General features: G+C 58.6%; 3 protein-coding genes across 5 annotated transcripts; all 3 read right to left on the bottom strand.

The window, feature by feature from the left end:
- Positions 1 to 139: 139 nt before the first annotated feature.
- MAP3K6 (mitogen-activated protein kinase kinase kinase 6) lies at positions 140 to 12814 on the bottom strand. Its single transcript, XM_041767513.1, has 30 exons — positions 12788 to 12814; positions 11081 to 11744; positions 9482 to 9621; positions 9380 to 9403; positions 8966 to 9156; positions 8682 to 8850; positions 8243 to 8349; positions 7652 to 7822; positions 7453 to 7565; positions 6665 to 6824; positions 6303 to 6465; positions 6115 to 6222; positions 5952 to 6001; positions 5763 to 5858; positions 5522 to 5609; positions 5314 to 5447; positions 4922 to 5049; positions 4533 to 4669; positions 4095 to 4200; positions 3435 to 3592; positions 3144 to 3336; positions 2885 to 3023; positions 2450 to 2609; positions 2163 to 2339; positions 1785 to 1890; positions 1395 to 1566; positions 1186 to 1298; positions 1016 to 1089; positions 655 to 731; positions 140 to 453 (listed from the first exon to the last, which is right to left on the bottom strand). Exons 1-30 carry the CDS (start codon positions 12812 to 12814, stop codon positions 363 to 365), a joined length of 4236 nt encoding a protein of 1411 aa, XP_041623447.1. The 3' UTR covers positions 140 to 362.
- Positions 12815 to 13016: 202 nt separating this feature from the next.
- On the bottom strand, positions 13017 to 15913 carry FCN3 (ficolin 3). Its single transcript, XM_041767512.1, is given in 9 exon segments — positions 13017 to 13150; positions 13153 to 13256; positions 13258 to 13308; positions 14125 to 14215; positions 14218 to 14267; positions 14377 to 14509; positions 14606 to 14753; positions 15259 to 15376; positions 15870 to 15913. Coding segments are annotated over 9 exon segments (873 nt in total).
- A 4398-nt stretch (positions 15914 to 20311) lies between these two features.
- CD164L2 (CD164 molecule like 2) lies at positions 20312 to 24288 on the bottom strand. Of its 3 annotated transcripts, none has more exons than XM_041767717.1 (6): positions 24135 to 24288; positions 23522 to 23689; positions 23350 to 23421; positions 22756 to 22800; positions 21128 to 21272; positions 20312 to 20621 (listed from the first exon to the last, which is right to left on the bottom strand). In XM_041767717.1, exons 1-6 carry the CDS (start codon positions 24235 to 24237, stop codon positions 20615 to 20617), a joined length of 540 nt encoding a protein of 179 aa, XP_041623651.1. In that variant the 5' UTR covers positions 24238 to 24288; the 3' UTR covers positions 20312 to 20614. The 3 variants fall into 3 exon arrangements, with proteins under 3 accessions (XP_041623651.1, XP_041623653.1, XP_041623654.1); XM_041767719.1 differs by having other exon boundaries at positions 24150 to 24286; XM_041767720.1 differs by lacking the exon at positions 20312 to 20621 and having other exon boundaries at positions 21124 to 21272; positions 24150 to 24286.
- Between the last annotated feature and the right edge of the window lie 711 nt (positions 24289 to 24999).

The following is a 24999-nucleotide window of genomic DNA, read 5'->3' as shown; positions in this document are numbered from 1 at the left end:
AGAGTGATGGCAGGAAAGGGTAAGGTTAGTGAAGGAGGACAGGTGAAGGAACTTTAAACTCAGACAGACAGACCTCAGGGAGCTGGTGCCAGGAACTCCCCCCCCCCCCCCCCCACCTCAGAAGTTGCCAAGGCCCAAGTGTACAAAGGTGTTCTGTTTAATAGTCTTTGCCTGGTGGTACTTGATATGCTTGGGGCATCTCTATGGTTGACTCCCCCCATGGGGCTAGGCCTGGGCCCTACCCTGCCCGCTACCCCCAACCTGGCCTCCTCCAGTTGGCCCCTGAGTCCTGGGGTAGGTGTATCAGAAGCTGCTTGTGTCTTCATTCATCTGTCTTTGGGTCTAGCCTCTTGTCTCAGCTCTCATTCGGCCTCCTGTCGGCCAGGGGTAACTGGTGTGGATCCTGCTCGCTGTGCCAGGATGGCTCTCCAGATGCGGCATACCATCCCTCCCCTGGGGACAGCAGGCTCCATGTGGTTCAGCCAGAATAAGGCCCTGGGCTATCTGTTACCCCACTCTCTGCCTGATGCCCCCTCTGTCCCCAGAGGATACTGGTTTCCAGGGAGAAACCTAGGCAGGCATGCAGCTGGGGGTCAGGATCTGGCCAGCACGAAGCCATATACATGAGTCATCCCTGAAGGGCTGAGGACATACCTGATGCGGGTGTAGATGAGGTCATCTCGAGTGGCACAGGTCAGTAGGGTACGGAGGGTGAAGCTGTGGTTCAGCAGCTGGTTGTGGTCAAAGACCCGGATGTAGAAACAGTAGAAAAGAAAATCAGAGGAAGATGTGTCCAGAGACCCAGGCACTAGCTCTGTTCTGCTACCAATATGCCAGGGCAGATAACACCCCTTCCTGAGCCCCCCTTCTCATCTGTACAATGGGGAGTAGACTAAGTGCTCTTCCGGTATTGAGATTCTCTACATGAGGAAAAGAGTGAGAAGAGCTGAAAGATGGACAGAGATGGAGTCTTTGGTCAGTGGGGGTCAAGAGTGGCCAGCCCTCTCCCCCTCACCATCTGGATGGTGCCTGGATCCACGTTCAGTTCCTGTAGCCACTCTACCAGGCCCTGGTCCCAGGTGGGAACAGCTGTCGAGGAGAAGTCAGGTGGTAAGTCCAGGGGTACTTCCTGGCAGAGGCAGCCTCACACTTGCTATTAGTGTTCTCCAGCCAGGTGCCGCTCACCTGGGGGCTCGGAGGCCAGGGCGCAGATCCGGGCCTCCCCATTCACCCGCTGTAGAGCTTGTTGCACCAGGGCCTGGCACTCCCGTTCTTTCTCAGCCAGGACATCCCGAAGCCTGAGGGAGTGCAGAGGCCGAGTGAGTAGAAAGAATGGAGTAGCCAGTGAGAGGGAAGCTGGCCCAGAGGCCATGGGCAAGTCCCAGGGGCTTCACCTGTCAGTCTCGGCTCGCAAGAGGCCCAGCTGCACCATCCGGGGCGGGGGTGCCTTCTCTGCTTCCTCGGGGAGCTGGCTGAGCTGGACCAAGGTCTCCTGCCGCTTGGACTGGGGTTCCTCCTCTTTACTCGACTCCTCTGACCTCGGTGGGATGGCCTCCGTCTCCACTTCTGCCAATCCAAGTGACTGGGGTGAGCTCGGGCAGGGAGAGAAACGCCCATTTGGGACCCCCAAACGGCCGGCGGAGGGCGCAAGGCTGTGGCTACCCGGGGTTCCTTCCAGCCGGCCAGAGCCTAACCCCCGCTGACCACGCCCGCTACCTGCCCCATCCGTGCCCGTCACGCCCCCCTCCCTCGGGCGGGGCGGGATAGCTCCTCGCCAGGTTTACCTGGGCCCAACACAGCCAGGGCTACCCGGACGGCTCGGCTGAGCAGCGAGTCCAGCACGAACATCCAGTGTGGGCGGATGTGGCGCCTGCGGAGGATCTGCTTCACCTGCAGAGCGAGAAAGGGCGCGGCGAGTCTCAGAAGTGGGACATTCGCTAGAAAGGCCTAGAAAGTCTTGCGCCAGAGGCAAGTCCTGTAGGCGGGCTGGGGGCAGAGAGAGGTGCTGAGAAACTAGGATTGGACAGATGTCCCTTTCCTGATGGCTCCATCTTCAGGGGGAAGACCTGCAACCTTGCAACATCAAGTCCTTGCACATTCCCAGGCACAGGGAGCTCACTACCTCTTATTGGGCAGCCTGAGCCGCGAGCAAGCACCCTCACCGCATCCGGGAAGGCGAAGAGCGGTCCGTGCAGAAGCGCAGGCCCGAGGCCTTGGGCCCGCAGCTGCGCCTGCAGCGCCCGAAGCTCCTGGGCCAGCTGGCGGCGGTTGGGAGTGTGGATGTGCGCCCCCAGGCAGCGCAGGAGCTGTTCCACATGATTCCTGCCGGGCCCGGGACCCTGAGAAGGCAGAGGGTCGTCAGCGGGCGTCCCCCTGAGTCGGCAGAGGTGCTGTGGGGGTGGAGGTGAGGGGGAGCCACCCCCGGGAGCACTGGGGCCGGCCCGCCCACCTGTTCCTGCTTCAGGCACAGACTGTCCGCCAGCGTGGGCAGCTCCTGCTCCAGTACAGCCGCCAGCATGGCCCGGCGCTTGCTCTCTTGATGCAGCAGGCTCAGCCCAGAACTCTCCTCAGGGGACGTGGGCTCCTCGGCTCCTGGTTCCTCGGGCACCCTAGTGCAACAGGGAGCTGCGGATGGAGGGCGGGTAGCAACACCATCCAGCCACCTCCATCCGAGGGTTCGAATCCTGGCTCTGCCTTTTACTTTTATGCCAACCTCACGGAGGCACCATAAATACAGGTTGGAGCATCTGGAAGGGAGGCACCAAATGCCATCCTTGAATGTGGTGGGAGGTGCCCAGGCCCCCAAGGGGAGGGGGCTTCTTTTGGAGGGAGTACAGGGCAAACCCAGATGAGGCAAGGCCACTCTAAGACCCTGGGCTCTCACCGGAGCTGGCTGGTGTCTCCATAACTGAGGCAGCGCTTCGGGGGACTGGATGGGTGCTGAAAGGGTGCCTGAGGGCGTGGGAATGTCTGGGACTGGGTGGTCAGGTCAGCTGAAGGAGTGGGGCTGGCTGAAGGGGCATCTGAGGGAGAGATGAGGCTGTCAGCCTGCCCTCCCCCCCCCCCCCCGCCGTCAGCCCTCTCCCCTCCACAGCTCCTCTGCCCTCGCCCCAGTGGGCCCACACCCTCCACCCGCAGAGTACCTGAGGGCCGCAGTGCATGGCGGGGGGAGCCAGGGCTGCGGCTCCTCTTCCCGGGCTGCAGGAAGGGGTCCCCCAGCAATGCTTGAGCACTGGCTCGGAGACGGGGGTCTGGCTCAAAAGTTCGGAGAAGAAAGGCTTGTGCCTCCGCTGACAGAGAAGGGGGCATTGGCGGATGCACCTTGTACATGCCCACCTGGGAAGGGTCAGGGAGAACAAAGGTCAAGGTCAGAGGAGTTCGGGGCTCCGTCTGTCCCCATCCCACCTCATGAGCCAGGCTGTGAGAAGTCTCACCTGAAACATGGCAGCCTGTGGGCTCCCTAGCTCATGGAAGGGTGGGCGACCTGTGGCCATCTCGATGACAGTGCAGCCCAGTGACCAGATGTCAGCTGCCTTCCCATACCCTCGTGGGCCCTGGTCAATGATTTCTGGTGCCATATACTGTAGGGTCCCTAGGGCAGGAGCAGTAGCAGTAATGCTCACCTAGGCTCTAAATGATGCGGGGGGGGGGGAGTCACTCTCATCTTCTAGCCACCTGCACCAACCCTGAAGTCTGTCATCCAAACAATTCCTGTCACCTACCCTGCTGGTAGGTGACATCTATCCTGAGTTTTCCTCCCTCATCTTAGGTTCCATCACATTCCGACTCCTTCACCCACAGTAGGTGCCATCATACATCCTGGACAGCATTACCCACTCTGAATCCCATCACACACTTTTGCCCATATCGACTCTTCTGGGCTCCGTTTCAGTTACTAAATTCACCACCAGCAGCTACTCAAGCTCCAGTTCTAGATCCTGTCACCTCAGCCCGGCTCAATCAGCCCAGCCCTTGGTTCTGTGCCCCATTAGGGTTCTAATTCCATGGCCAGGAGAAGCACCATTCCCTGGAAGGCCCTAAGGGTCCTTCTGTCCCAGCGCAGCATCCCCATTCACCACCCCACACTCCACTACCTGTGAAGGTCTCAGTGCAGGGTGTGATGCCTGCCAGCCTCTTGGAGGTGCCAAAGTCAGAAATCTTGAGCAGCCCACTGAAGGTGTTGATCAGTACATTGTCCCCCTGAGTAGAGCAGACACAGTGGACATCAGGCTGGGCTCCTGGTGGCGGAACTGGATCCTCTCCTGGGATCCCATTTCCTATAATCACAGCCTGACTCTGCCTCTATCGACCTCCTCCCTCTGCCATCCCACTTATGACCCCTTGGGAGCTGGCACCTGGTTTGGGTTCAGGTCTGAAGTTCTCTCCTTCCCTCGGAAGTCTCCTTGCTGAATTCCCCACCCTTTGCAAAGGGGTCTGCCTTCTTAATATAAACTGCTGGCCTCTGTCTAGAGCCAAATGTCCTCCTCTCCCCCCTCCTGCAGCAAGCCAGGGTGGGCAGCTACAGGACTCGCCTTGATGTCTCGATGCACTATGCGGTTGTCGTGCAGGTAGCTGAGTCCCTGCAGGATCTGGCGGGTGTAGAAACTGATGGTGCTCTCGTTGTCCTGCAGGGGTCCCCACACGGAGCGCAGCAAGGAGGACAGGCTGCCTAGGCAGACACAGTCCAACATCAGCACTGGCACCCACTTAGTCCAGCCCTCAGCTCTCTGCTCAAGGCCAGGCACACCCATGCCACCCCCCAGACCCCATCACCGCCCAGCTGCACTGTGTCAGCTAATTATGGGCTACACCACCCCCACATGCTAGGATTCATTGTCCCCTAGGGTTCTCCACCCCTACGTGGCTCCATCTCCATGCCCCACACTTCCAGTTCCACTGCCATCCCACACAGGGCATGTACCTCCGGGCACTTCCTCCATGAAGATCTTGAGGTAGCCGCCCTGGCTGGTCGAGCCCAGGTAGCGCACGATGTTCTTGTGGCGAAGGCGTTTGTGCAGAGCAATCTCTTCGTGCAGGGGCTGCGAGAACCTGGGGCAGGAAGGGAGAGGAATAGGCCGCTTTGGGACAGAGGCGCCCACCCAAGTCCAGCAAGAGGCAGGCCACGCCCCCAGGACCCGGCCCAGCCCCAAGCCCTCTCTGACCTCCACCTGATCACCCAGCCCACCGCCCCTCCAGACCCTGGGGCCGCGGGGGTTCCCTGCTATTCTGCGCCCCCTCCCCGCGCCTGGGCCCCTCTGCCGTGTGAGCCCGACCCCCTGGTCTCGTGGCCCCGCCCGCGCCCGCGCTCCGCACCTGCTGTCACGCTCGGGGATCTCCTTAATGGCGATGCGCACCCGCGTGTGCCGCTCGCGGCCCGCATACACCACCCCGTACGTGCCCTTGCCCAGCACCAGCCGCTCGCCCGTCTCCGTGTGCTCATAATCAAACTGCAGGGGGCGGCGGAGACGGGGTTCAGCCCGTCGGCCTTGCCCCTCCTCGCGCTCCCAGGCCCCTTCCTCACCTCCAGCACCTCCCTCACGCCCTCCGCCTCCTCCGAGGGCGCCGAGGAATCCGGATTGGTCACCAAGGCTTGGATCAGGCCGCAGAACCTGTGGGTGGAGGTCAGGCGGGCGGGGGGGCACCTTGGGTGGGATCTCTCCCCTCCCAGGCCAGGAGCACCCAGGGAACACGGCCCTTGGTTTCCCCCTCACCATCACTACCACCCCCCACCCCGCACCCCAGCACCCCGAGAAGCCGCGCACCACCGGCAGTGCCCGACGCTGGGGAAGCACAGCTGGACGTCCTGAGCCGGGGGAAGCGCGTAGAGGAAGCAGCAGCGCTCGTCCCGCTTGGAGGAACTGGGAAGGGATGAGGAGCCACAGTGAGTGCCCTCCAGCCGGTAGCACCCCCACGCCGCACTCCACCCCAACGCCCCAGGTCTCCCCTCGTACCTGACCCCGCAGATGGAGGCCACGGGGAAGGTCCAGCTGGAGGGAACGTCCTGGGAGAAGAAGGTGGGTCTGAGGGGAGAGTCGGGGGACTGGGTTTGGGGATGGGAGAAAGGTTCCAGAGAAGGGGTGCACAGCGGTGAGTGGGGGGCCTCAGCGACTTCACCTGGGTTTCTGGCTCCAGCAGACTCAGGGTCACCGCACTAACGGGATCAGTACCCTGAATCTCAAGCCTCCCAGGCAGCAGCACCTTGTTCATCTCCAGGACCAGCACCTGCAGATGACGAGGAAGGGGGCGGGTGAGAAGGGGCCCGCTCCTCTCCTAGGCCCCACACCCCCACTGGGCAGCCTCACCAAGCACTGGTCCCCCTGGGGACAGGCCGTCTTGAATGGCTGACAGGACTGCAGCAAGAAGTGGAGCCAAAAGTGGGCACGGTGTGGGGGTCCTTCCGGAAGCTCTAGCATTGGTCTGAAGTGCTGGTACAGCAGGAAGGTTTCCATCATGGACACCAGGTACCTGCAGGCACAGGTACCCTGTGCTCAACTCAGCCCCAGCCCCAGTTAGCACTGCCAGGGGGAGCAGACTGGCCTGGATGTAGCCTGAACATGGGCGCTGGGTGCACCAAGCAGTGGTCTGGAAGAGGCCAGGTCATTGGCTAGAATGCCAGTGGACACGCAGCCTGGGCCCGGCCGAGACTAGAGAGGGGCCCACCTACCATATGGGAGCATTGAGCTTGTACAGCTGCTCTGCAGCCAGCACCACCTGGGCGAGGTCATTGGCGAGGATCTGAGCTCCCAGGTAGAAGCCTACGTCCCAGTAATACTGCATCTTCTCCACACAGCCTTTTCGGGCCAGCAGGCAGCCCAGCTTCATGCCTGGGAGAGAGGGGTATGGGCCCTAGGGAGTGTGGTTGCAGGTTTGAGCAAAGCATAAGTGTGGGCCACAACATCCAAGTGGGCAGAACCATAGAAACAGGTGAGGGGTGCCTGGGTGGCTCAGTCAGCTAAGTGACCATCTCAGATCATGATCTCAGGGTCATGAGATCAAGCCCCACATCAGGCTTCAGGCTCCATGCGGAGTCTGCTGGAGATTCTCTTTCTCTCTCTCCTTCTGCCCTGTTCCCTACTCTCCCTCCCTCTCTCTCTAAAATAAATAAATAAATCTTTAAAAAAATAAAAGACAGGAATAGGTGAAAACTTAGGTATGACTCTCAGGTGGGAGTAGGAGCTCAGGCACAAGGAAGGTTTGGGGAACAAGTGTATGTTGAATTCAATGTGTAGGGAGTGCAGGTGTGGGCTCAGGAACACTGTGGCCTCAAGGGCTCATGAGGACCCAGGACGGGTATGAGGGTCCAGATGGGGGTTCAGGAAGAATAGATGTCCTTTGGACCCAAAGGGGGACAAGGCCAGTCCCAGCTCCAGCCCAGTGTCCTCTCTGCCTGAGCTCTGTCCTGGCCCCTCTGAGGCCTGCTGGTGGGAGGAGGGGTGCAGGACAGGGACTCACCTATTAGCCGGAGCTCCTCAGAGTCCTCAAAGCGCTGCCCAGCAGCAATGAGCAGCACAGCTGCGTTGATCCCCGAGTGGAGGCTGGGCTCTACATCAAAAGCCTTGCGATACCTGGGGTAGGGGGCAGAGACTCAGGGCCAGACTGATGCCCACAGCCCCGTCCTTCAGCCCACTGCCCACTCGCTGCTGCCCCTTACCAGTGATACGCCTGCTCCCGATGCCCAGCATCCTGGAAGCCAGAGCTAAAGAACATGTCCTTGTAGACGCGGCCACACATGCAGTATAGGTCAGGGGCCACAGAGCCCTCCCCCTGCACCAGTGGCAGCAGCACAGCCAGTGCCTTCTCCCGGTCCCCAGGCCTGTTCCTCCTAGGGAAAGGGGGAGATAGGCTGGGAACTTACGGATGGCCCCGCCCCCACTCTATCCAGGAACCCCAAGACCCTGAGCAGCAGGGACCCTTCCAAAGGCCTGACCATAATGAGCCCAGAATAACTGTGACTCTGGTCAGCATTGACCTTTCTAGAAGTAATAATCCCAGATAGAGGTGATTCCTAGCAGCTCTCACTCTGAGGGACAGTGACTGTGGAAGCTGTGACCACTCCAAGGACAGCGGCACCATCCCACCACACCCCAGGCAGCAGTAATAGAACAACAGGGACCATCTGACATCAGTGTGACCCTGGTCAGTCAATTCCCTGAATAGCCCTGATCTCAGACTGCAATGACCTCACATAGCAAGACCCACGTCCCCAAGGGGGCTATGACCTGAACCGTGCTCTGTCACTCACCGGTTGAGGGCAAACGTGTAGTGGAAGCAGATGTTGTGCTGCTCGGCCACATCACAGGTGGGCAAGGCCTGCAGTGTCTCCACCAGCTCAATGATGGCTGAGTAGTCCTGCGGGAGGGAACGGCGCACACTGGCACGGTGGCCTCTGGTGGGTCCCATCGCCCCCGGACCCAGAGGAAGACCTTGAGTTGAGATCCCCTCCCATCCCTGACACTCCATCTACCCACCCACCATACCTGAGGCCCGGGAAGTAGTGTAGACACCACACCTTACACAGAACCTGCTGTGTGCCCCACCTTCCCTACTGCCCCGGGAGACAGTGACATGATCATTCTCTACTACGGAAACCGAGGCTCAGAGACATCAGACAGCCAGGAGATGGACTCGGGTTTTCCTGACACCGAATGCCGCTGCCCTGCCTGCCTGTGAGCACCACACACCTGCACGTCGCGGTAGGAGAGCAGCAGGTTCATGATGATGTCGGGGCTCAGCAGCTCCACGCTGTCCAGCCTCCGCTGCAGGCGAGCCAGCTCCTGCCGCAGCTGCTGCCCGGAGAACCGCTCCCGGGCCCGCCGGATGTCCTGCCGAATGGTCTCCCGGAAGTAGCCACTAAGGCCCCCAGCAGAGGAGGGAGGGGGAGAGCGTGATGGGGCCTGTCCCTCAGCCCCAGCCTGCTGTGCCCTCACCAGCCTTGTCCCGGTGCACCCTCCCTGCACCCCATTACCAAGAGTCCGTGGGCGTGGTCTCCAGCAGGCGGGCGAGCCGGCCCACCAGGGGCGTTAGCAGGGCCTCGCTGCCCACCCCTGCCTGGACTAGCCCATCAGCCAGGCCTCTCAGGAGGCCCGCATCACCGCACAGCACCCGGCCACTGGCTGTCACCACATAGGGGATCAGTGTGTAGCTGCCAACACAGTCCTGGTGGGAGGGAGGCAGGAGTCAGTGCGGGTCAGAGGTCAGCACCAGGCAGGGATTAGAACAGCTGAGAAGGGGCATACTTCACCAAGGCTGGCAATAGGGAACAGAGGCCACCCGGATGTCAAGAGAATCAGAGAGGTCAGAGGTGACTGAGGAGGCCAGGAATGGTAGTGGAGAGTGGAGGTCAAAGGGTAAATTGGAGTAAAGGGTGGATTCTGCTCACCGAATTCTTCTGGAAAACGTCTTCCTGCAGGGGGACAGTCAGATTGGTATCATAGATAGGCCCCAACCCAGCCTGCCCCCCACCAGCCACCTGGCCACCTACCCGAAGGGCCTGCAGGTCAGGGAGGTCAGCCTGGGAGCAGAGGAGCACGTTGTTGGTCATGCTGAAGCTCTCACGCACACCAAGGTGGTAGAAGAGGGAGGGCTGCGCCAGGGAGCTGCTCACCTCCAGTACTACCACGTCTGCGGGCACACAGGGGCACGCCCTGAGCCCCGCAGCCTAGCTGGTGGGGGAGGAGTCTGGGGACCCCTCCTGGCTCAGGTGGCCTTCCCACGTGACTCCAGCAGGGACCAGTTTTGCTCTGGTCTCAGTTTCCCCTTTCTAGATCCCTCTGGCTCTCATACAGAACTGATGATATCTGTGGTGTTTCGGGAGAGGATTGGGCTCAGTGGGCTGGGACCCTCATCCCACTATTCCAGAACCTGTGGGCACTCAGCACCAAGAAGAGGAGGCGGGCACCAGCCACCAGCCTGTTCTAGGCCAGGTGAGAGGCAGGTGTTGCCCAGACACAGACGTCCCCTACCCTGCGAACTCAGCGCAGTCTCTTGAAAGGGGGGCCGGCACCAGCAGTGTGTAGACAGTGCTGCGGCTGTGGGGGGGGGGGGGGCTTTTTCTATTTCTGTGTGTGACAGTGTCTGCGAGGGCCTGTGTGAGTCAACACACGTGCGATTTGCGAGTCTAAGGCCGTGTGTGTCTTTGCGTCCTCGACCTTAGGCTGCAGATTTTAGGGCCATCAGGCAAGGTAGGTTGCCAGACTCTTGGAGGAACAAATAAGTGTCAAGGGCGAGGCGTCGGGGTGGCGGAAGGGAGGGGTGACTCGCGCGGGAACGGCCACCTTTCTAGCCCCGCCCCCTGGCGACCCCGCCCACCACCTCGCCACTTCTGGGACCTCAGAACCCAAGCGCCCCCGCCTAGAATCCCGCACCTGTGGGCCCCTTCGTGTCTCTTTCCCCCTCTCTAGCCCGATCCTCGGAAGTAGCTACCGGCCCTGAACTCCAGCCCCCAAGCACGGCCCCTGCCCCTAGTCCAAGTTCCACCTCCCAGGATCCGCTCTCACGAGCTCCACGCGAGATCGCCTTCAGCCCCACTCTTGAGGTCCCACGCTCCGCCCCGCTCCCAGCCTCGCCGAACTCCCCACCCGCTCCCCAGGCACCGGGCCGACCCCAGAGTGCTTTAGCCCCAACCCTGGACCCCGGGGGCTCCGGGCCCGCAGCCAGTAAGTCCCAGCCCAAGCCCGGCTGCGCCCCAGATCCCAAATTCCACTCTTTTTTTTTTTTTTTAAGATTTATTTATGATAGACAGAGAGAGAGAGAGAGAGAGAGAGAGAGAGAGAGGCAGAGACACAGGAGGAGGGAGAAGCAGGCTCCATGCCGGCAGCCCGACGCGGGACTCGATCCCGGGACTCCAGGATCACACCCTGGACCAAAGGCAGGCGCTAAACCACTGAGCCACCCAGGGATCCCCCCGAAATTCCACTCTTATGGTGACTCTGCCTCGAACCCCTCAGCCTAGTCACCTTGTGTCCCCCAGACCCTACACCGATCCCGGGGTCTCCCCGATCGCCGAGCCCCGCCCCGTTCGGCCCCTCTCCAGGCCCCCAAGCCCCGCCCCGGCCCGGCCCCGCCCCCGGCGCGCGCTCACCCGCGTTGTAGAAAGAATCCAGCGCCGCGGTGTCGCCCAGCGCCAGCGTCCCGAAGGGCAGGCTGCATAGCTCGGGTCGCGCTCGCGGCCCGGGGAGCTGCGCGCAGGCCTCGCGCAAGCAGCGCAGGGGCAGCGGCTCGGCCTCGGCTCCCGCCTCGGGCTCCACGCCGGGCTGCGGCTCCCGGGTCAGCACGTAGACCACGCGGAGCGGCCGGCTTCGCGCGCAGCCCCGGCCCGGGGACGCGGCGGGGGGCCGGCCTCGGCTCAGCGCCTCGGCCAGCGGGTCCTGCCAGCAGCTGCCGGCGCGCTCCAGGGCTCCGGACCGCACGCACCGCCCTGCCGTGCTAGGGCGCTCGGGCGTCGGGCGGCCGGCTCTGGCACCCGGGCCGGGACAGGAGCCAGCGGCTACGGACCCAGGGAGCTCAGCAATCTGGTTCGGGATCTGGAAATCCACTCGGCCAGAGGTCCTGTTCCGGGAATCTGGAGCCCAGGGCGAGATCCGAGGTCCGACTTGCAGGGTCCTGAGGATCCCAAGTCGGGGACAGGGTCCCGGGAATCTGGGGCATCCAGTGACCCGCGGCTGAGTCACGTAGGGGATCCCGGGAATCGGTCCAGCCGCGTCCAGCACCCGGACACCGCAGGAAAGAGTCTGCCTGCCTCTCCCCTGCCCTCACATGTAGGCCGGGCCCAGCCTTTTCCCGGCCCACTGGGAAAGCTCCACCCTCGGCCCTGGGGCAGCGCCCCTCCCTAGCGGCCCGGGACTTGGCCTCTCCCCTCCCTTCTCTCCCGGCAGAACCTCCTGGCGGCTTCCGGAACCGCCTGTGCCCCTGTGCAGGCCAACCGGTGTGGACCGCACAGGCCAGGGCTAGGGGGAGTGTGAACCGCAGGACCTGCCCTGCAGGGACCTGTTGAATGAGTGGATCTCCAGAGACAGCAGGGTGTGCGGGACACAGGGAGGAGCCGACATCCCCCCCCCCCCCAGCTGTGCAGGCAGGGAGGGACTAGAGTGGGGCCCGCCAGGAACATGGTGCTTGGCATCTGAGCCCCGGCCTGTGCCCTTTTGCCAGGGGGCTGCTTTCCCCGAGAATCCCATCTGACCTTTGACCTCCACCCAAACATGACTACAGGACCTGAGTCCCCACATTCCTCTGCCACCTGAAGAAGAACCAGAAACCAGAAACCCTTGAGCTACCACACCTGCACAGCTCCAAAACCCCCTGGCCTTCCAGTGTGAGCTAAGGAGGCAGCAGCCTGGTGTAAACCTCGGTGTAAACCTCGGTGGGTTCTGAAATCAGGAACTGGAGACTCAGCTGCAAGATAACTCAGCTCCGTGACAGGGCAGCATGCAAGCCCAGGACTCCCTGCCGGACTGCAGTTATCATAGTCTCAACTGTGTGTTGCTCTGCCACTTTCTAGAATGTGCTTGATAACTGCTACCCTGTGGAAGACAAACATACCTTCCCTGGCTTGACTCTGAGTTCAAACTAGTCCAGAATGGGACAGGCAAGAAATAGTAGAGAATGAGAACTTGGCTCACAAGAGAGGTGGCAGTGAGGGGGAAGGGGGCACAGATGGCCTAGAAGCACAGGTATGTGCCAACTGGTGAGACGCTACACAGGTCGGCCCACAAAAGCATCCACTTGTAGGACCTGGAGGGCACCAGAGTGCTATCCGTGGATGCTTGAATCCTTCCAAGTCCTCCACTACATGCTCCTCTGGCCTCGGCTTGCACATCTCCAGAGATGGAAGCCTCACTACCTTACAAGGCCAACCCTTCCATCTTCCGGACTGGAAGGAAGGTCTTCCTTGAATGAAACTGAACTCTGTGTCTCTGCTCTGCCCTCTTGAGTTTTTCCCAGTAACTGGAAGAGTCCTACAAGTCAGGAAAGGGTTAACGTGTTTTAATTTTTAAATGTGGGCAGGAGAGCAGAGGCAGTTAGCCACAGGGAGGGTAGCTGAAGGTCCGGAAGCTGCACGGGAGAGATAAGGGGACTGGCTGACAGGGTATCCTAGTAAGCATCATGTGAACCTTGCAGTAAGGGTGGCCCATGCCCTGGCCTGAGGCCCATTGATGCCATACTTGTGAGCAGTGGCCTCTGACATTGTGTAGCGTCCACTGAAATTGGACTGGCAGCGTGATGTGTACCACCTGGCACCGTGGATGATCACAGCACATGCTTACATCATGGTCAGCATCGTAGGTGGTAAAAGGCTTCCGGTTGTGGCAGCTCGGGGAGTTCCCCGGCAGAGAGGCAATGGAGGCACCCTGGGGCAGGACACGGTGCCTGGAATCCTTGAAGAGACAATCTTACAGGAGCCTCAGAGCAACTGTGGGGCGGACGTCATCAGGTCCCAGGAGAAAACAGCAGCACCAAGGAGCCAGAGTCTTTTCCCAAGGTCACTGGGCCCGGCACAGGGGTACTGGGACTTGAACTCAGTACTGTGGCTCTAAAGCTACTAGCTCTTCCCCCTGCCTTGCCCCCTCCCAGAATCCCCAGTTCCCACCAACAGCCTGAACAACTCTGCAAGGTGAGGGGAGGGGGGGACTGGGAGGGCTTTCCCAATGCCTGGGCCTGCAACGAGGATCCTGGGGCACCTCCTCATAACCACTTCCCTCTTGGAAGTCTCACAACAGTCACTGTTACTCTGAAAAAAACAAAAAACATAAAAAAAAAAAAAAAACCCTTCCCCGCTTCCTCTTCTGAAGCAGATAACACAGGCATGCAGCAGGACCTCAGATGGCTCCCACAGCCTCCCTCCCTGCCTCCTTGCCCGTTTTACTGGGGAGGAAACTGACACGGAGGTGACTTGCCCAAGGTCACATGATTAGTAAATGAAAAATCTAGATTTGAACTCAGGACTCTTTGCTTCCAGAGCCCAAGATCTCCACTCCTGCACCGCTCTGTCTCATGATTGCCATTTCTCAGATGAGCAGACGGAGGCCCACAGAGGGGAAGGGATTGCCCTGGATCATTTACGAAGGTCATGGTAGCGCTAGGGAGGGATCCAGCCTCCCTCACCTTCTTCTCCAACTCCAGGCCCACCTCAGGCTCACTTGCTTGCACTGCCCTCTGAACTTGTCCAACACCAGCTGGTAGCCATCTGCCTCCCCAAGGAGGTGGAAGGCCTCATGGGGGCAAAGGTGTGTTCGCCAATAAAGTCTTCCAGCTCCCCCTGCAGCTCCCAGGTACCCGGGGGTAAGGAGGAGGCAGGGATGGAGGAGTCCCCAGATCCCAGGGTGGAGATTCAGAGTCCCAAAGAAATGCCCCCCAGGCTCCCTGGGCCCTGCTGGCAACTTACCCTGAAGAGTGAGCTGGTGCAAATTCTCATGCCCCAGCCAGAATTCAGATTCTTGTCTCCCCAAACCTGCTTTATAGGAAGACCAAGAGCAGAAGAAATCCACAGAAGCACCCTGTCGCTTTTGGAACACTTAGGGAGGCAGAGAAGGCCAGCACAGCAGCCATTGCTCCCGGCTGGACAAGAGATGAGGAGAAGCAGGGGGTGGTGGCGGCAGAGGGTAAGCACACTGTGAGGGGGCTCCTCTTTGGATTGGGGGCTTGTTGATAACGCGTGAGTCCAAGTGATCTTTGCTCGTGAACAGTGATGAACTCGTTCCCCTGACATTCCGCCCCCACCGCAGTGTGCCCTCCATGGTGCAGCCTGAGTGCTTTCCCTAAAACAAAAATCTGACTGGGTCCCTTCTCTGCTTACAATGCTTCCATGGCTCCCCATTGCCTCCTGTGCTTCTTGGTCAGCCCTTCAGAGCCCTCCATGAACTGGCCTTTCTAGAAGCCCTAGAAGCTTCATGCTTGACCTACACCAGTACATCACCTACATGCCTGACCTCTTACTGCCCTCAGCTCATTCACACGATTTCCTCAAACCCTCTTGTACTCTCTGCCTCCCTGTGTGTTTGTCTATCCCTCTACCTGGAACGTCCTCAGCTCCCCATCTAGCTGGAGAACTTCTACACAGCCTTCAAGGCCCTTTCAAATGGCATCTCCCCTGGGAAGCCTTCTGAGACTTCTTCAGGCCCTCTGGGAGCTCAGGAAGCCCTGGTCAGTGGGGGACTAGGAGGCAGGCCTTGCTCCAGTGGGCTCTGGCTCCCCCTAGAGGCCAAGAGGAGAAGTGCCCATTGGGCCTGGCCTCTGAGCCCTTTGAGCCTCTCTGACACTCACCCTGTTTGGTGTCTGTGTCACAAAAAAAACTAGGAGGGCTCTGCCCTCCAGTAGGCACAGATTGCACCAGCCACTCAACGTGCCATGCCGGCTCAGCAGCCCCTAGCAGCTTCTGGGCCTGGGGAAGGGGAGATGGGCTGAGGGGAGTCGCCAAGAGGGCGTCACCAACCCTCACCCTGCAGGCAATGGAACAGGCCCAACAGTGGGACCCCAGGAGCCCTCTCGGCTCGGTTGGGCCCCTTAAGAGGGCTCTATGGAGGGCTGAGCCATGTCTGGCAGCTGGCGGACACCCTAGCACCCCGTGATGCCAAGTTCCTGGCTCCTGTGAAGGCTGCCTCCTGGAACACAGCAGGGTCTCTGGATCTCCTGCCCTAGGAAAAGACAGAGTGTTGGCTCTGAGGTCTGAGTACTTCCAAAGCCTACAAACCAGAGGGGAGGGTGCCCAGACCCCGGTCCTAATCCTTCCTGCTTCTCCCAGCCTTCCATCCCCCTGGAGGGCAATCATAGTGGATTGCACAACAGCAGCCAAGCAGAGACACCCCTCTGTAGTCCTGGGGACAGAAGCAAAGGAAGCAGAGGAGGCCTGTAGTCCCACACATTCCCAGACTCACCCTTGGGCTGAGTGGCCACAGGGCTGACCTGGGGGAGTGGGCATATCTCTTTCAGACCCCTCTGTGGTTCTCTTTCCATCTCCAGCTATCAGGACTCTTGCCTCCAGAGCTTTTGAGGGTTTGCACCATTTGCATCTATTTTTGCATAAATTTACAACACAGAGCCCAGATTCTCACCTTCCTATCCTGCTCCTTGAGGCTAATGAGCCTGGATGGGAGATAGACACCAGGGAAGGAGTGAGGGTTGGTGGGGAGGGCTGGTTGGTGGGGAGGGCTGCTACCTGGGCAGCTGGGGGAGCTGGGTCCTTTGGCGGCCTGGATTCCCCAGCAAGAGGAGCAAAAGGGAGAATGGGGCCCACAGTAGGCCCATCTTACGGTGCCCCTGAGGGAGGATGCCTGTAAAGGGGCCAGGCTGGTGGGAGGACATGAAGCAAGACTTCTGCCCCTTGTCCCTCAGAAGGGGCACCCCACCCAGGCTAGAACCAGCAGGGGGTAGAGGCATTTCCACCCTCAGCCCCTGAGGCCAGAATGGAGTCCAGCTTCTGATCCTGGCCTCCAGACCTTTGGATTCACACAGGGTGAATTGCCTTTGCACCTTTGCTTGTTCTGGGCCTTCCATCGGGAATGCCCTCCTTTCCATCTCTACCTGCGAAGCCCCACCTGTCTGTGAAGGTCCGGCCCTACAGCCATCTCCTCCAGGGGTCCTTCCCTGGTCCTTGTCAAGTGTTGTGACCACCGCACCTACTGCACTCCCCGGGTCCTGCCAGGGATGCTTGTGTGTTGGCTCTGGTCCTGACACAACCGGGCTCCTAGTCATTATTGGCCCTGGGCTATAGGCCTGGCACAAAGCAGGAACTCAATAAATATTGGTGAAATGAATGAATAAACAAGGAGAAACTGAGGCTCAGAGACAGGCTTGTTCACTGCCTGGCACTTCTATGCCCAGGGCCACAGAGATTCTGTTCAAGCCTCCCACCAGGAGGAGACATTCTCGGCAAAGTGACCTCATGCCCACTCGTGAGTCTGCTGGGGAGCCCCCGGCGGCACCTAGGAAATAGTTGCTAATACAGGCAGACCATTGAGTTGGGCAGACCGTGCAGGGCAGGCCTGGAGGCTAGGAGGCCAGTGAGCGGGCAATAGCCACAGTGCAGATGTGAGGGTTGAGGTCTGAGCTGGGGAGGGACCTCGGGTGATAGGAGAGGAGAGGGATGGCTCATTCACTTGTTTGCTTACTCATCCATTCACTCATTCGTTCATTCATCAAGCCTTCCTTGAAGGTCTTCTCTATGCCAGGCCCAGTGCTTGTGGGGGCGGGGAGGGCTGAGGTACCAGGGGGTGTCAGGGAAGGTGGAGGCCAAGTTCACCACATGGGATGGAACCATGAGGACTCTCTGGGATCATGAAATTCTAATTTCAGGGATCTCTCCTCTCCAAACTCTCCCACAAGTGTGCCAAGATCTGCAGACAAGCCCAGTTATCATGTGAAATTTTTTTCAAAGATTCATTTATTGGGGGATCCCTGGGTGGCTCAGCAGTTTAGCGCCTGCCTTTGGCCCAGGGAGTGATCCTGTGGTCCCGGGATCGAGTCCTGCATCAGGCTTCCTGCATGGAGCCTGCTTCTCCCTCTGTCTGTGTCTCTGCCTCTCTCTCTCTCTCTCTGTCTCTCATGAATAGATAAATTTTAAAAATCTTTTTAAAAAATAAATAAAAGATTCATTAATTTGAGAGAGAGAGCATGAGCAAGAGGGGCAGAGGGAGAGGGAGAGGGAATCTCAAGCAGACTCCATGCTGAGCCCAGAGCACAATATGGGACTAAATCTCAGGAACCTGAAATCATGACCTGAGTGGAAACTGAGAGTCAGATGCCCTTAAAAAATTTTTCTTTTAAATGGGTACCTGGCCGGCTTAGTTGGTAGAGCATGCTACTCTTGATCTCGGCCTCATGAGTTCAAGCCCCACATTAGGCATAGAGATTACTTAATTTAAAAAAAATTATCATGTGCTGTTTATAATCAACATGGGGGCACCTGTGTGGCTCAGTCAGTTAAGGGTCTAACTTCAGCTCAGGCCATGATTTTGGAGTGCTGGGATCAAGCCCCATGTGGGGAAATCCCTGCTCAGTGAGGAGTCTGCTTGTCTTTCTCCTGCTCATGCTAATCAAATCTTTAAAAAAAAAAAAAAATCAACATGGAAGTGAGCCAACCAAACACGGATAGGATACAGGCAAATAAAATATCACCATCTGGACAAGTCATAGGGCAAATCAGATCTCTAATGAAAGGGGCAAAGTTTCAGAACAACATGTATAGCAGGACCCCACTTTGTATTTTTAAAATGCTGAATGTGGGGGTGCCTGGGTGGCTCGGTTGAGTGTCTGCCTTTGGCTCAGGTCATGATCCTGGAGTCCCAGGATCGAGCCCCACATTTGGCTCCCTGCTTAGCCGGGACTCTGCTTCTCTGACCCTTCCCCCTCTCATGCTCTCTCTCTCTCTCTCTCTCTCTCACCTTCTGTCAACTAAATAAAATCTTTAAAAAAAATTTTTTAAATGCTGAATGTGTGTACGTATGTTGTAAATTTACAAAAAAGGTCTGAAATGTACTGTTAAGCACAATTATTTCTGGGGAGTGGGACCAGGGGAAAGTGTTTCTCACTCTTCATATACATTTCTTTATAGTCCTTTTGTTCCCTACAGGCACTTACTACTTTGGAAAAAAACAAACATCCGATAAAGAAATTTCCATAACTGAGTGGAAAATTGAGGGAGGTGGGGGTATTTTCTCCCTCTTTCCCTGGAAAGACTGGGCATTATCCCTGCCAGCACTTAAGTGCTGGGAGGAGAAGCCAGGGGAGGGTGATCCAGGCAGGAGAAACTGCATGTACAAAGGCTTGGAGAAGAGAGAAAGCAAGACAGGCTGGGTAACAAGAGGGAGATCCAAGTATGGAGAGAGGGGTGCTCGCAGGGGAGGCTGATGTCTGGGATGGGGGCTTTGATGGAAGAGAGTGAAGGGGTGAGGAGGTGGACTGTGTGGCATGTGGATGGTGGCACGACGTGTGGGCAGGTGAGCCATGAGGCCAAGGACTAACCAGAACTGCTCGTGGGCCCAAGTGTCCCTCAAAGCCTGTCCAGCTGGAGGGCAGGGAGGCTGGGCCTGGGTGGGCAGAAACACTAAGGCTGTGCTGGCTGCACAGCTGGAGGGTGATGGGTGCCCTGCAATGCAGGTGGGGCACGTGCACCAGCTCTGAATCTGCCCCACATCCCACTGAGATGGACACTCCTGTTACCCGCCTTCACAGATGGGGAAGCAGGACCAGAGCTGGGAAATAACTTCCTCCAGTTTATAGAGCAGAGCGGTCGGGCTCCACAGGCTGGCCACGCCACTGCCACCATTACCTGCTATGGCCTCTCTGCTTCCTTGGACAATCATGGGATGAAATCAGATAACACTGCCAGACTCTTAGCCACATGCCCTGTTTCCAGCAAATGCTCAGCAGCAGGAGATGTTATCAGTCAAGGAAGACTTCTGGGCGGGGGTGGGGGGATGGGGATGAGGGGGGAAGGAGGAAGAACTGGCATGGGAGGGCATAGGCTTTCCAGAAGGGCCTGAGTGAGGAAGGCCAGAAGTGCAGAAATGGCTGTTGAGTCCTAGGAGCATCTCCACCATGGCACTGGGGTGGAGACCTAACTTTAGGAGCCAAGAGAGCCTAGAGATGCCTCTGCAGGGAAATTCTGAACTTCTGCTTATTCTGAGTCAGAAAAACCTCGCTTTGGGGCACCTGAGTGGTTCAGTTAGAGGTCTGCCTTCAGCTCAGGTCATGGTCCCAGGGTCCTGGGATTGAGCCACTACATCAGCAGAGAGCCTGCTTCTCCCTCTCACCCCTGCTCATGTGCGCGACGCACCCTCCCCCGCAAATACATGAATAAAATCTTTTAAAAAAAGAAAAGAAAAGGAAAGTCTGGATTCAAATCCCAGTTCTGCCCCATCCCACCATGTGATCTTGAGCAAGTATACTTACCTTTCTGAATCTCCATAGACTTATCTAAAAAGGCTAGGGGCAGGGGGTAAGACAGGGAGAGGGTGAACATGTATAACAAATGAAAGTATTTTAAAAGGTGATGGGGCGCCTAAGTGGCTCAGTTAAGCATCTGCCTTCTGCTCAGGTCATGATCCCGGGGTCCTGGTATTGAACCCCGCATCAGGCTCCCTGCTGAGCAGGGAACCTACTTTTCTCTCTCCCTCTGGCACTCTCCCTGCTTACGTGCTCTCTGTCAAATAAATAAATAAAATCTTAAAAAAAAAAAAAAAGAAAGAAAGAAAGAAAGAAAAGGTAGTAGTAGCAATCCAAGGCTGAATTCCCGTTAGGGAGACAATGGCTATACCCCAACCCCTACAAACCACACACAGCCCAAGACACAGGACATGAAGCAAAGTGCCAGAAAGAGTTGTTTTATTTGGGGGCAGTGCCAAGCCGGGGGGCTGGGGAGAGGCAGGCACAGACCTCGTGTCAGGCAGGGGGCCCACAGGCATGATGGATAAGACAGGAGGTGATTGAAGAATGCTCTCAGCCGCAGGTACCAGGCCCAGGCCAGGAGGGAATGTCACACAGCAGGCCCTGAGTCTGCTTGATGGCCCACAGGGGCCAGAAATTTGTGGCCAAAGTTTTTCCCACCCCCAGTGCCTACAAGGGGGCCAAGAGGGCAGCCTCTTCGTCCTCCTTCCCCTGTGGAATCCAGGCCTGAAGGGGGTCAGATTCTGCAGAGGCCAGACAGAGAGAGCTCTCAGGGCAGTGGCCCTGCCTCAGCTGGGCTGAGGACCCCACCCCCAGACAGCAGGCAGTGGCTGGAAGAACACACTTTAATGGAGGCTGCAGCAACCCGCCCCACCGCACACACGGCACACGGGGGCCTCGGGGCAGCTCCCCTTCCTCGAGGAAAACCAAACCACACACATGTCCCATGCTCCTGCCTGCAGCCACGGAGCTGCAAAACGAAGGCTTGCCTGGGCTACCACCTACTGGTTCTCCTCCCTGCTGGCAGCATGAGGGACAAAGACAGGTGGGCTCAGCTGGGCTCTCAGACACGGGTCCAGGCTGAGTCCTGGCCCCAGCCAACAGGGGCATAGAGAACCCCACAAGTTGAGAAGGGAGAAGTGTGACTCACGTGGGTGACATCAGGAGGAAGACAAGGCCCTTAGGGCTGCCCCATTGAGAAGACAGTGCAGTGGGGAGTGGGGGAAGTGCTGGTGGGCCAGGTACTCACAGTGTCTGGTAGGTGCTGTCCTTGGCCTTGAGGAAGCGTAAGATGAAGAAGGCCGCTGCCTGCAGGCTCAGCACCAGCACGACACCCCCAATGAAGCTGGCTCCATCAAAGCCAGAGCTGTGGGGCTCAGGAACTAGGGGGCTCCCTGCAGAGTCCAGGTCATAGCAGATCGCTGGGGCCCAGGATCCCAACCCCACCCCAGTAACCAGCACAGGTCACCTGGGGGACCCAGTCCTCACAATGGGAGCCTTGAGCAGCAGGCTCAGAAGTTCAGCCCAGATCCAGTGGGCAGTTGGGAAGTGCCTGGCTGGGGAGGGTGGGGCCTGGGCTCCAGCCCTGGCTCTGCTCCCAGTTTGCTCTATGGCTTGATGTCTTTCACATCTTCTCTGGGCCTCAGGATTGCATGGTCCTGAAAGCGATGGGCTCCCTTCTAGCCTCCCTACCCACACTGGCCCAGTAGGGTGGCCTGGGGTCTCAGGATTCAAAGCCTAGCTACAGATGATATTGACCTTTTTCAGGACTCCTAAGTCCTGAGACCCTGGAGTCACCCAATGTCAGAGCCCTTAAAGAAGGAAGAAGTGGAGGCCACACCCTACCAAATGGATAAATGGAGACTAGGTGATGTATCTTAAAGGTCAAAGCTGGCTTCTGAGGACCATACTTGTCCAAAGACACCTCACGGTTAAGGGGCAAGTCACACAGTGTCCCCTGATGTTTTTGAAACCCGCCCCCCCTAACCTGCCATCATAGGGCCCATGGTTGTCAGGCTTCCTGGGTGGCTCCCAGCTGTGCCACGTTAACCATCCACTCCCACTAGGGATTCGATTTCAGGCCCTAGGCCAGGTGCCAGGGCAGGGCTACTGGCAGTGGATCATCCTGGGGCAGTGGAGAGGGGCCTAGCTGGGAGCTAGGTCCACCTCTCAGAGGGTGTAGCTTGTATCAGGGTGTCTGAGAATATGAAGGGCAAAGGGTGGTCCCAGCTACAGCTGAGGGGGCCCCAGAAACGGACACTGGGGGAAAAGGAGGAGAGGGAAGAAATGAGCTGCCCAAGACCGAGCTGGGGCTCAGCCAGAGGGAGCTGAGCCATCAATAATTCAGCCTCCAAGATCAAGTTTCTGGCTTTAATTAACCAAAGCCTCTGCAGCCATCCCTACCAAGCCCAGTGACCTCCAGACCCTGAGGGGCAGTGGGAATCAAGGGGCAGAGTTCTTGCTCCTGCTCTGCCAGGAGCCTGCTTTGTGACCCTCTCTGGACCTGGTGGTTGCGGTAGGTAGTGACTGAGCTACACCTCATTGGCGACCTGAGCCGGACACCCTTCAGCACCAAGGGCAGGTCCCGAGAGGGTCAGCCTGAGTTCCCAGAGCTGGTACTGGGCAGAAGGGATGGGAATCCTTGTTTGCTGACTGCTTTCCATGCGTCAGACACTGGGCTAGGTGCTATACACCTGCTCATAAAATTCTCACAGCAACTCTGTGAGATATTACCCAACCCATTTTACAGATGTGGGAACAGGCTCAGCAGAAGAGTCACAGGGCTGAGGTCATACAGCATGTCAGTGCCTGAGCCCAGCTGTCTTTGCTGGCACCTCTAGTTCTCCCACCACTACCATTCTCCCAGGTAGCACTTACCTGTTGTGACTGTCTTTGGTTCATAGGTGGGGTGGTGGTGGGCAGCTGGAAGACAGGGAATCCATACTAAATCAGCCCTCCCACTCCCTGACTCCCATCAAGACCCCAGCCCCAGGCAACAGCTGGTCTTCTGACTCATATCAGGCCCCCTGTTCCAGGTCCAGGTCCAGCTGACATACTTTTAAGTCTTAGTTCACACAGTTCCTTCCACCAGATGTGCCCTCCCTCCACCTCTACCTTTCAGAGTCATCTCTGATGACACCTCCTCCAGGAAGCCCTCCCCCACATTCTCTTCTGGACTTCTGATTCTGAAGTCCTCACTATGTTTTACATTAGGCAAGCTAACTCCTCCATCCCCTCTGCACATCTGGCCTGGATTCTCTGGCTGTGCCAATTTTTAAATGGGAAAACAGGCCAGAGAGGGGAAGGGGACTTCTCAATGAGCTAAAAGCAGACCTGAAACTGGACCCAGGTGTTCATGAGTACAGTCTGCTCCCTGAGAGAGGCTGATTCCTTCCTGGAGGGCAGGCTCTGGCTGGGGACACCTTAACCCCCCCTCTCCAACTTGGCTTAGGCCAGCAGAAGTCCCCTTACCTGGACACAACTCTGAGCGGTTATAGATGGAGCAACCTTCCTTGACCGCCTCAGCTTGGGCCACACAGTGTCCTGGTGGGAGAAGGTATAGGGGAGAGATTTGGAGAGAGGGCCCAAGGCCCTGGGGTTCAGAAGCGGGGGCACTTAATTTGGGGAGGGCGCAGCTCCATACCTGGCTCCTCTGGCCGGCACTGCTCCCACACGCAGCCAGAGAGGTTGTGTGCTTTGTGTCCCTCCACACAGTGCTCACAGAGCTTGAACTGTTTGCAGGCCCCTCGGACAGCTGGCCAGATGTTCATGCGGAGCAGAGCTCCCCGCCCAAAGCCTCGAGCTCCTTTGCCTGAGAGTGGGAGCAACTCCTTGAAACTGAGCTGCAGCCCCCCTTCCCCACTACTGTGGCTCTCACCCCTTTGCACACACCTGGATCCCCTAAGCCCCACTTACACATCTGGAATTTCCACAAACGCATAGTTACACACACCCACAACCTCCCCCACATTCACCCAGAGTCCCCTCCCTTTGCATACACCTGGGTTCCCTGATACGTGTGGCGCTGTCACCCCCAGACACACCTGAAACCTCTAATCCCCCACATCTGGAGCCTATTACATACCGAGGCTCCACACAGGGCTAGAGCCCCCTTCACCCAACGCTGGAGCCCTGAACTCTCTGGACAGTCCCCTCCTGCCCCCACCTCCCACCCCCAGCCCAAGGGCTCCAGGACGGACGGGCTGGGTGAGGGTACGCTCCGCCTGCCCCTGCCCGGGGTGGGCCTCCAACCAGACCCTGGTCCGCGTTACCAGCCGCAACGAGCTGGGCGCACAGGAGGAGGCAGCAGCAGCCGCCACAGAGCGCGACCCGTAAGGCGCGGGGTCCCGGCGCGGCCATGGGCAGGGCGGGGGCCGGGAGTCGGCGGAGAGCTGGTGCGCGGCGTCCCTCCCGGACTCGTCTCCGCGGGGCTGTGGGGAGCGAGCCCCGGGCAACCTGGGCGGGGCCCGGGCGGGGCCCGGTGGGCGGGGCCTGTCCTGGGGGCGGGGTCGGGGCGGGGCGGGGCCAGTGGGCGCGGCCGGGCGGGGCTCGGACAAGAGGGGGCGGGATCAAGGGCTGGCGGTTCACCTGGTCCTGGGAGCCCCCACCTGCAGCCTCCCGGAAGCCGCTGGTTTTCCCTAGAGGTGAGGAAACTAAGGCTCAGAAAAGGTGAGTGCGTAGGCAGAGGTCACAGTGGCAAAGCCTGGATTCGAAGCGAGTCACTTTCCCGCAGGCTGGGCCTTGTCGCGTGAACGCAACCAGGCCCCGCGACTGGGGGACTGGGTTCAGCTGGCCCCTAGACCCTGTCCACTTCGCTTCACCCCTTGCACCCTACCCTCCTCTGCCCCTCAGCCTCCCACCACACTCTCACTATTTTTTTAAGATTTTATTTATTAAAAAATAATAATAATAAAATAAAGATTTTATGTATGAGAGACACACAGAGAGGTAGAGACCCAGGCAGAGGGAGAGGCAGGCTCCATGCAGGGACCCCGACGTGGGACTCCATCCCAGGTCTCCAGGATCACACCCTGGGCTGAAGGCGGCGCTAAACCGCTGAGCCACCTAGGCTGCCCTATTGGTCTCATTATTAGTAGGACAACTGGGGCTTTCCGCAGCCTT

This window comes from Vulpes lagopus, chromosome 8 (genome assembly GCF_018345385.1).
Source record: "Vulpes lagopus strain Blue_001 chromosome 8, ASM1834538v1, whole genome shotgun sequence".
Lineage (NCBI taxonomy): Eukaryota > Metazoa > Chordata > Mammalia > Carnivora > Canidae > Vulpes > Vulpes lagopus.
Note: the sequence above shows the minus strand (reverse complement) of the source record. Positions and strands in the feature narration are given on the sequence as shown.

What these genes read in the sequence shown, in the direction of transcription:
- MAP3K6 (XM_041767513.1), bottom strand. Translation starts at nt 12,814, where the DNA reads ATGTGCAAGCCGAGGCCAGAGGAGCAT. An exon ending in TACACGTTTGCCCTCAACCG is followed by an intron (nt 7,823 to 8,242) that starts GTGAGTGACAGA and finishes CCCTTTCCCTAG; the next exon opens with GAGGAACAGGCCTGGGGACC. An exon ending in GCGTGAGGGAGGTGCTGGAG is followed by an intron (nt 5,448 to 5,521) that starts GTGAGGAAGGGG and finishes CGCCCCCTGCAG; the next exon opens with TTTGATTATGAGCACACGGA.
- CD164L2 (XM_041767717.1), bottom strand. Translation starts at nt 24,237, where the DNA reads ATGGCCGCGCCGGGACCCCGCGCCTTACGGGTCGCGCTCTGTGGCGGC. An exon ending in CCGCTCAGAGTTGTGTCCAG is followed by an intron (nt 22,801 to 23,349) that starts GTAAGGGGACTT and finishes CCTGTCTTCCAG; the next exon opens with CTGCCCACCACCACCCCACC. An exon ending in ACCAAAGACAGTCACAACAG is followed by an intron (nt 21,273 to 22,755) that starts GTAAGTGCTACC and finishes TGGACTCTGCAG; the next exon opens with GGAGCCCCCTAGTTCCTGAG.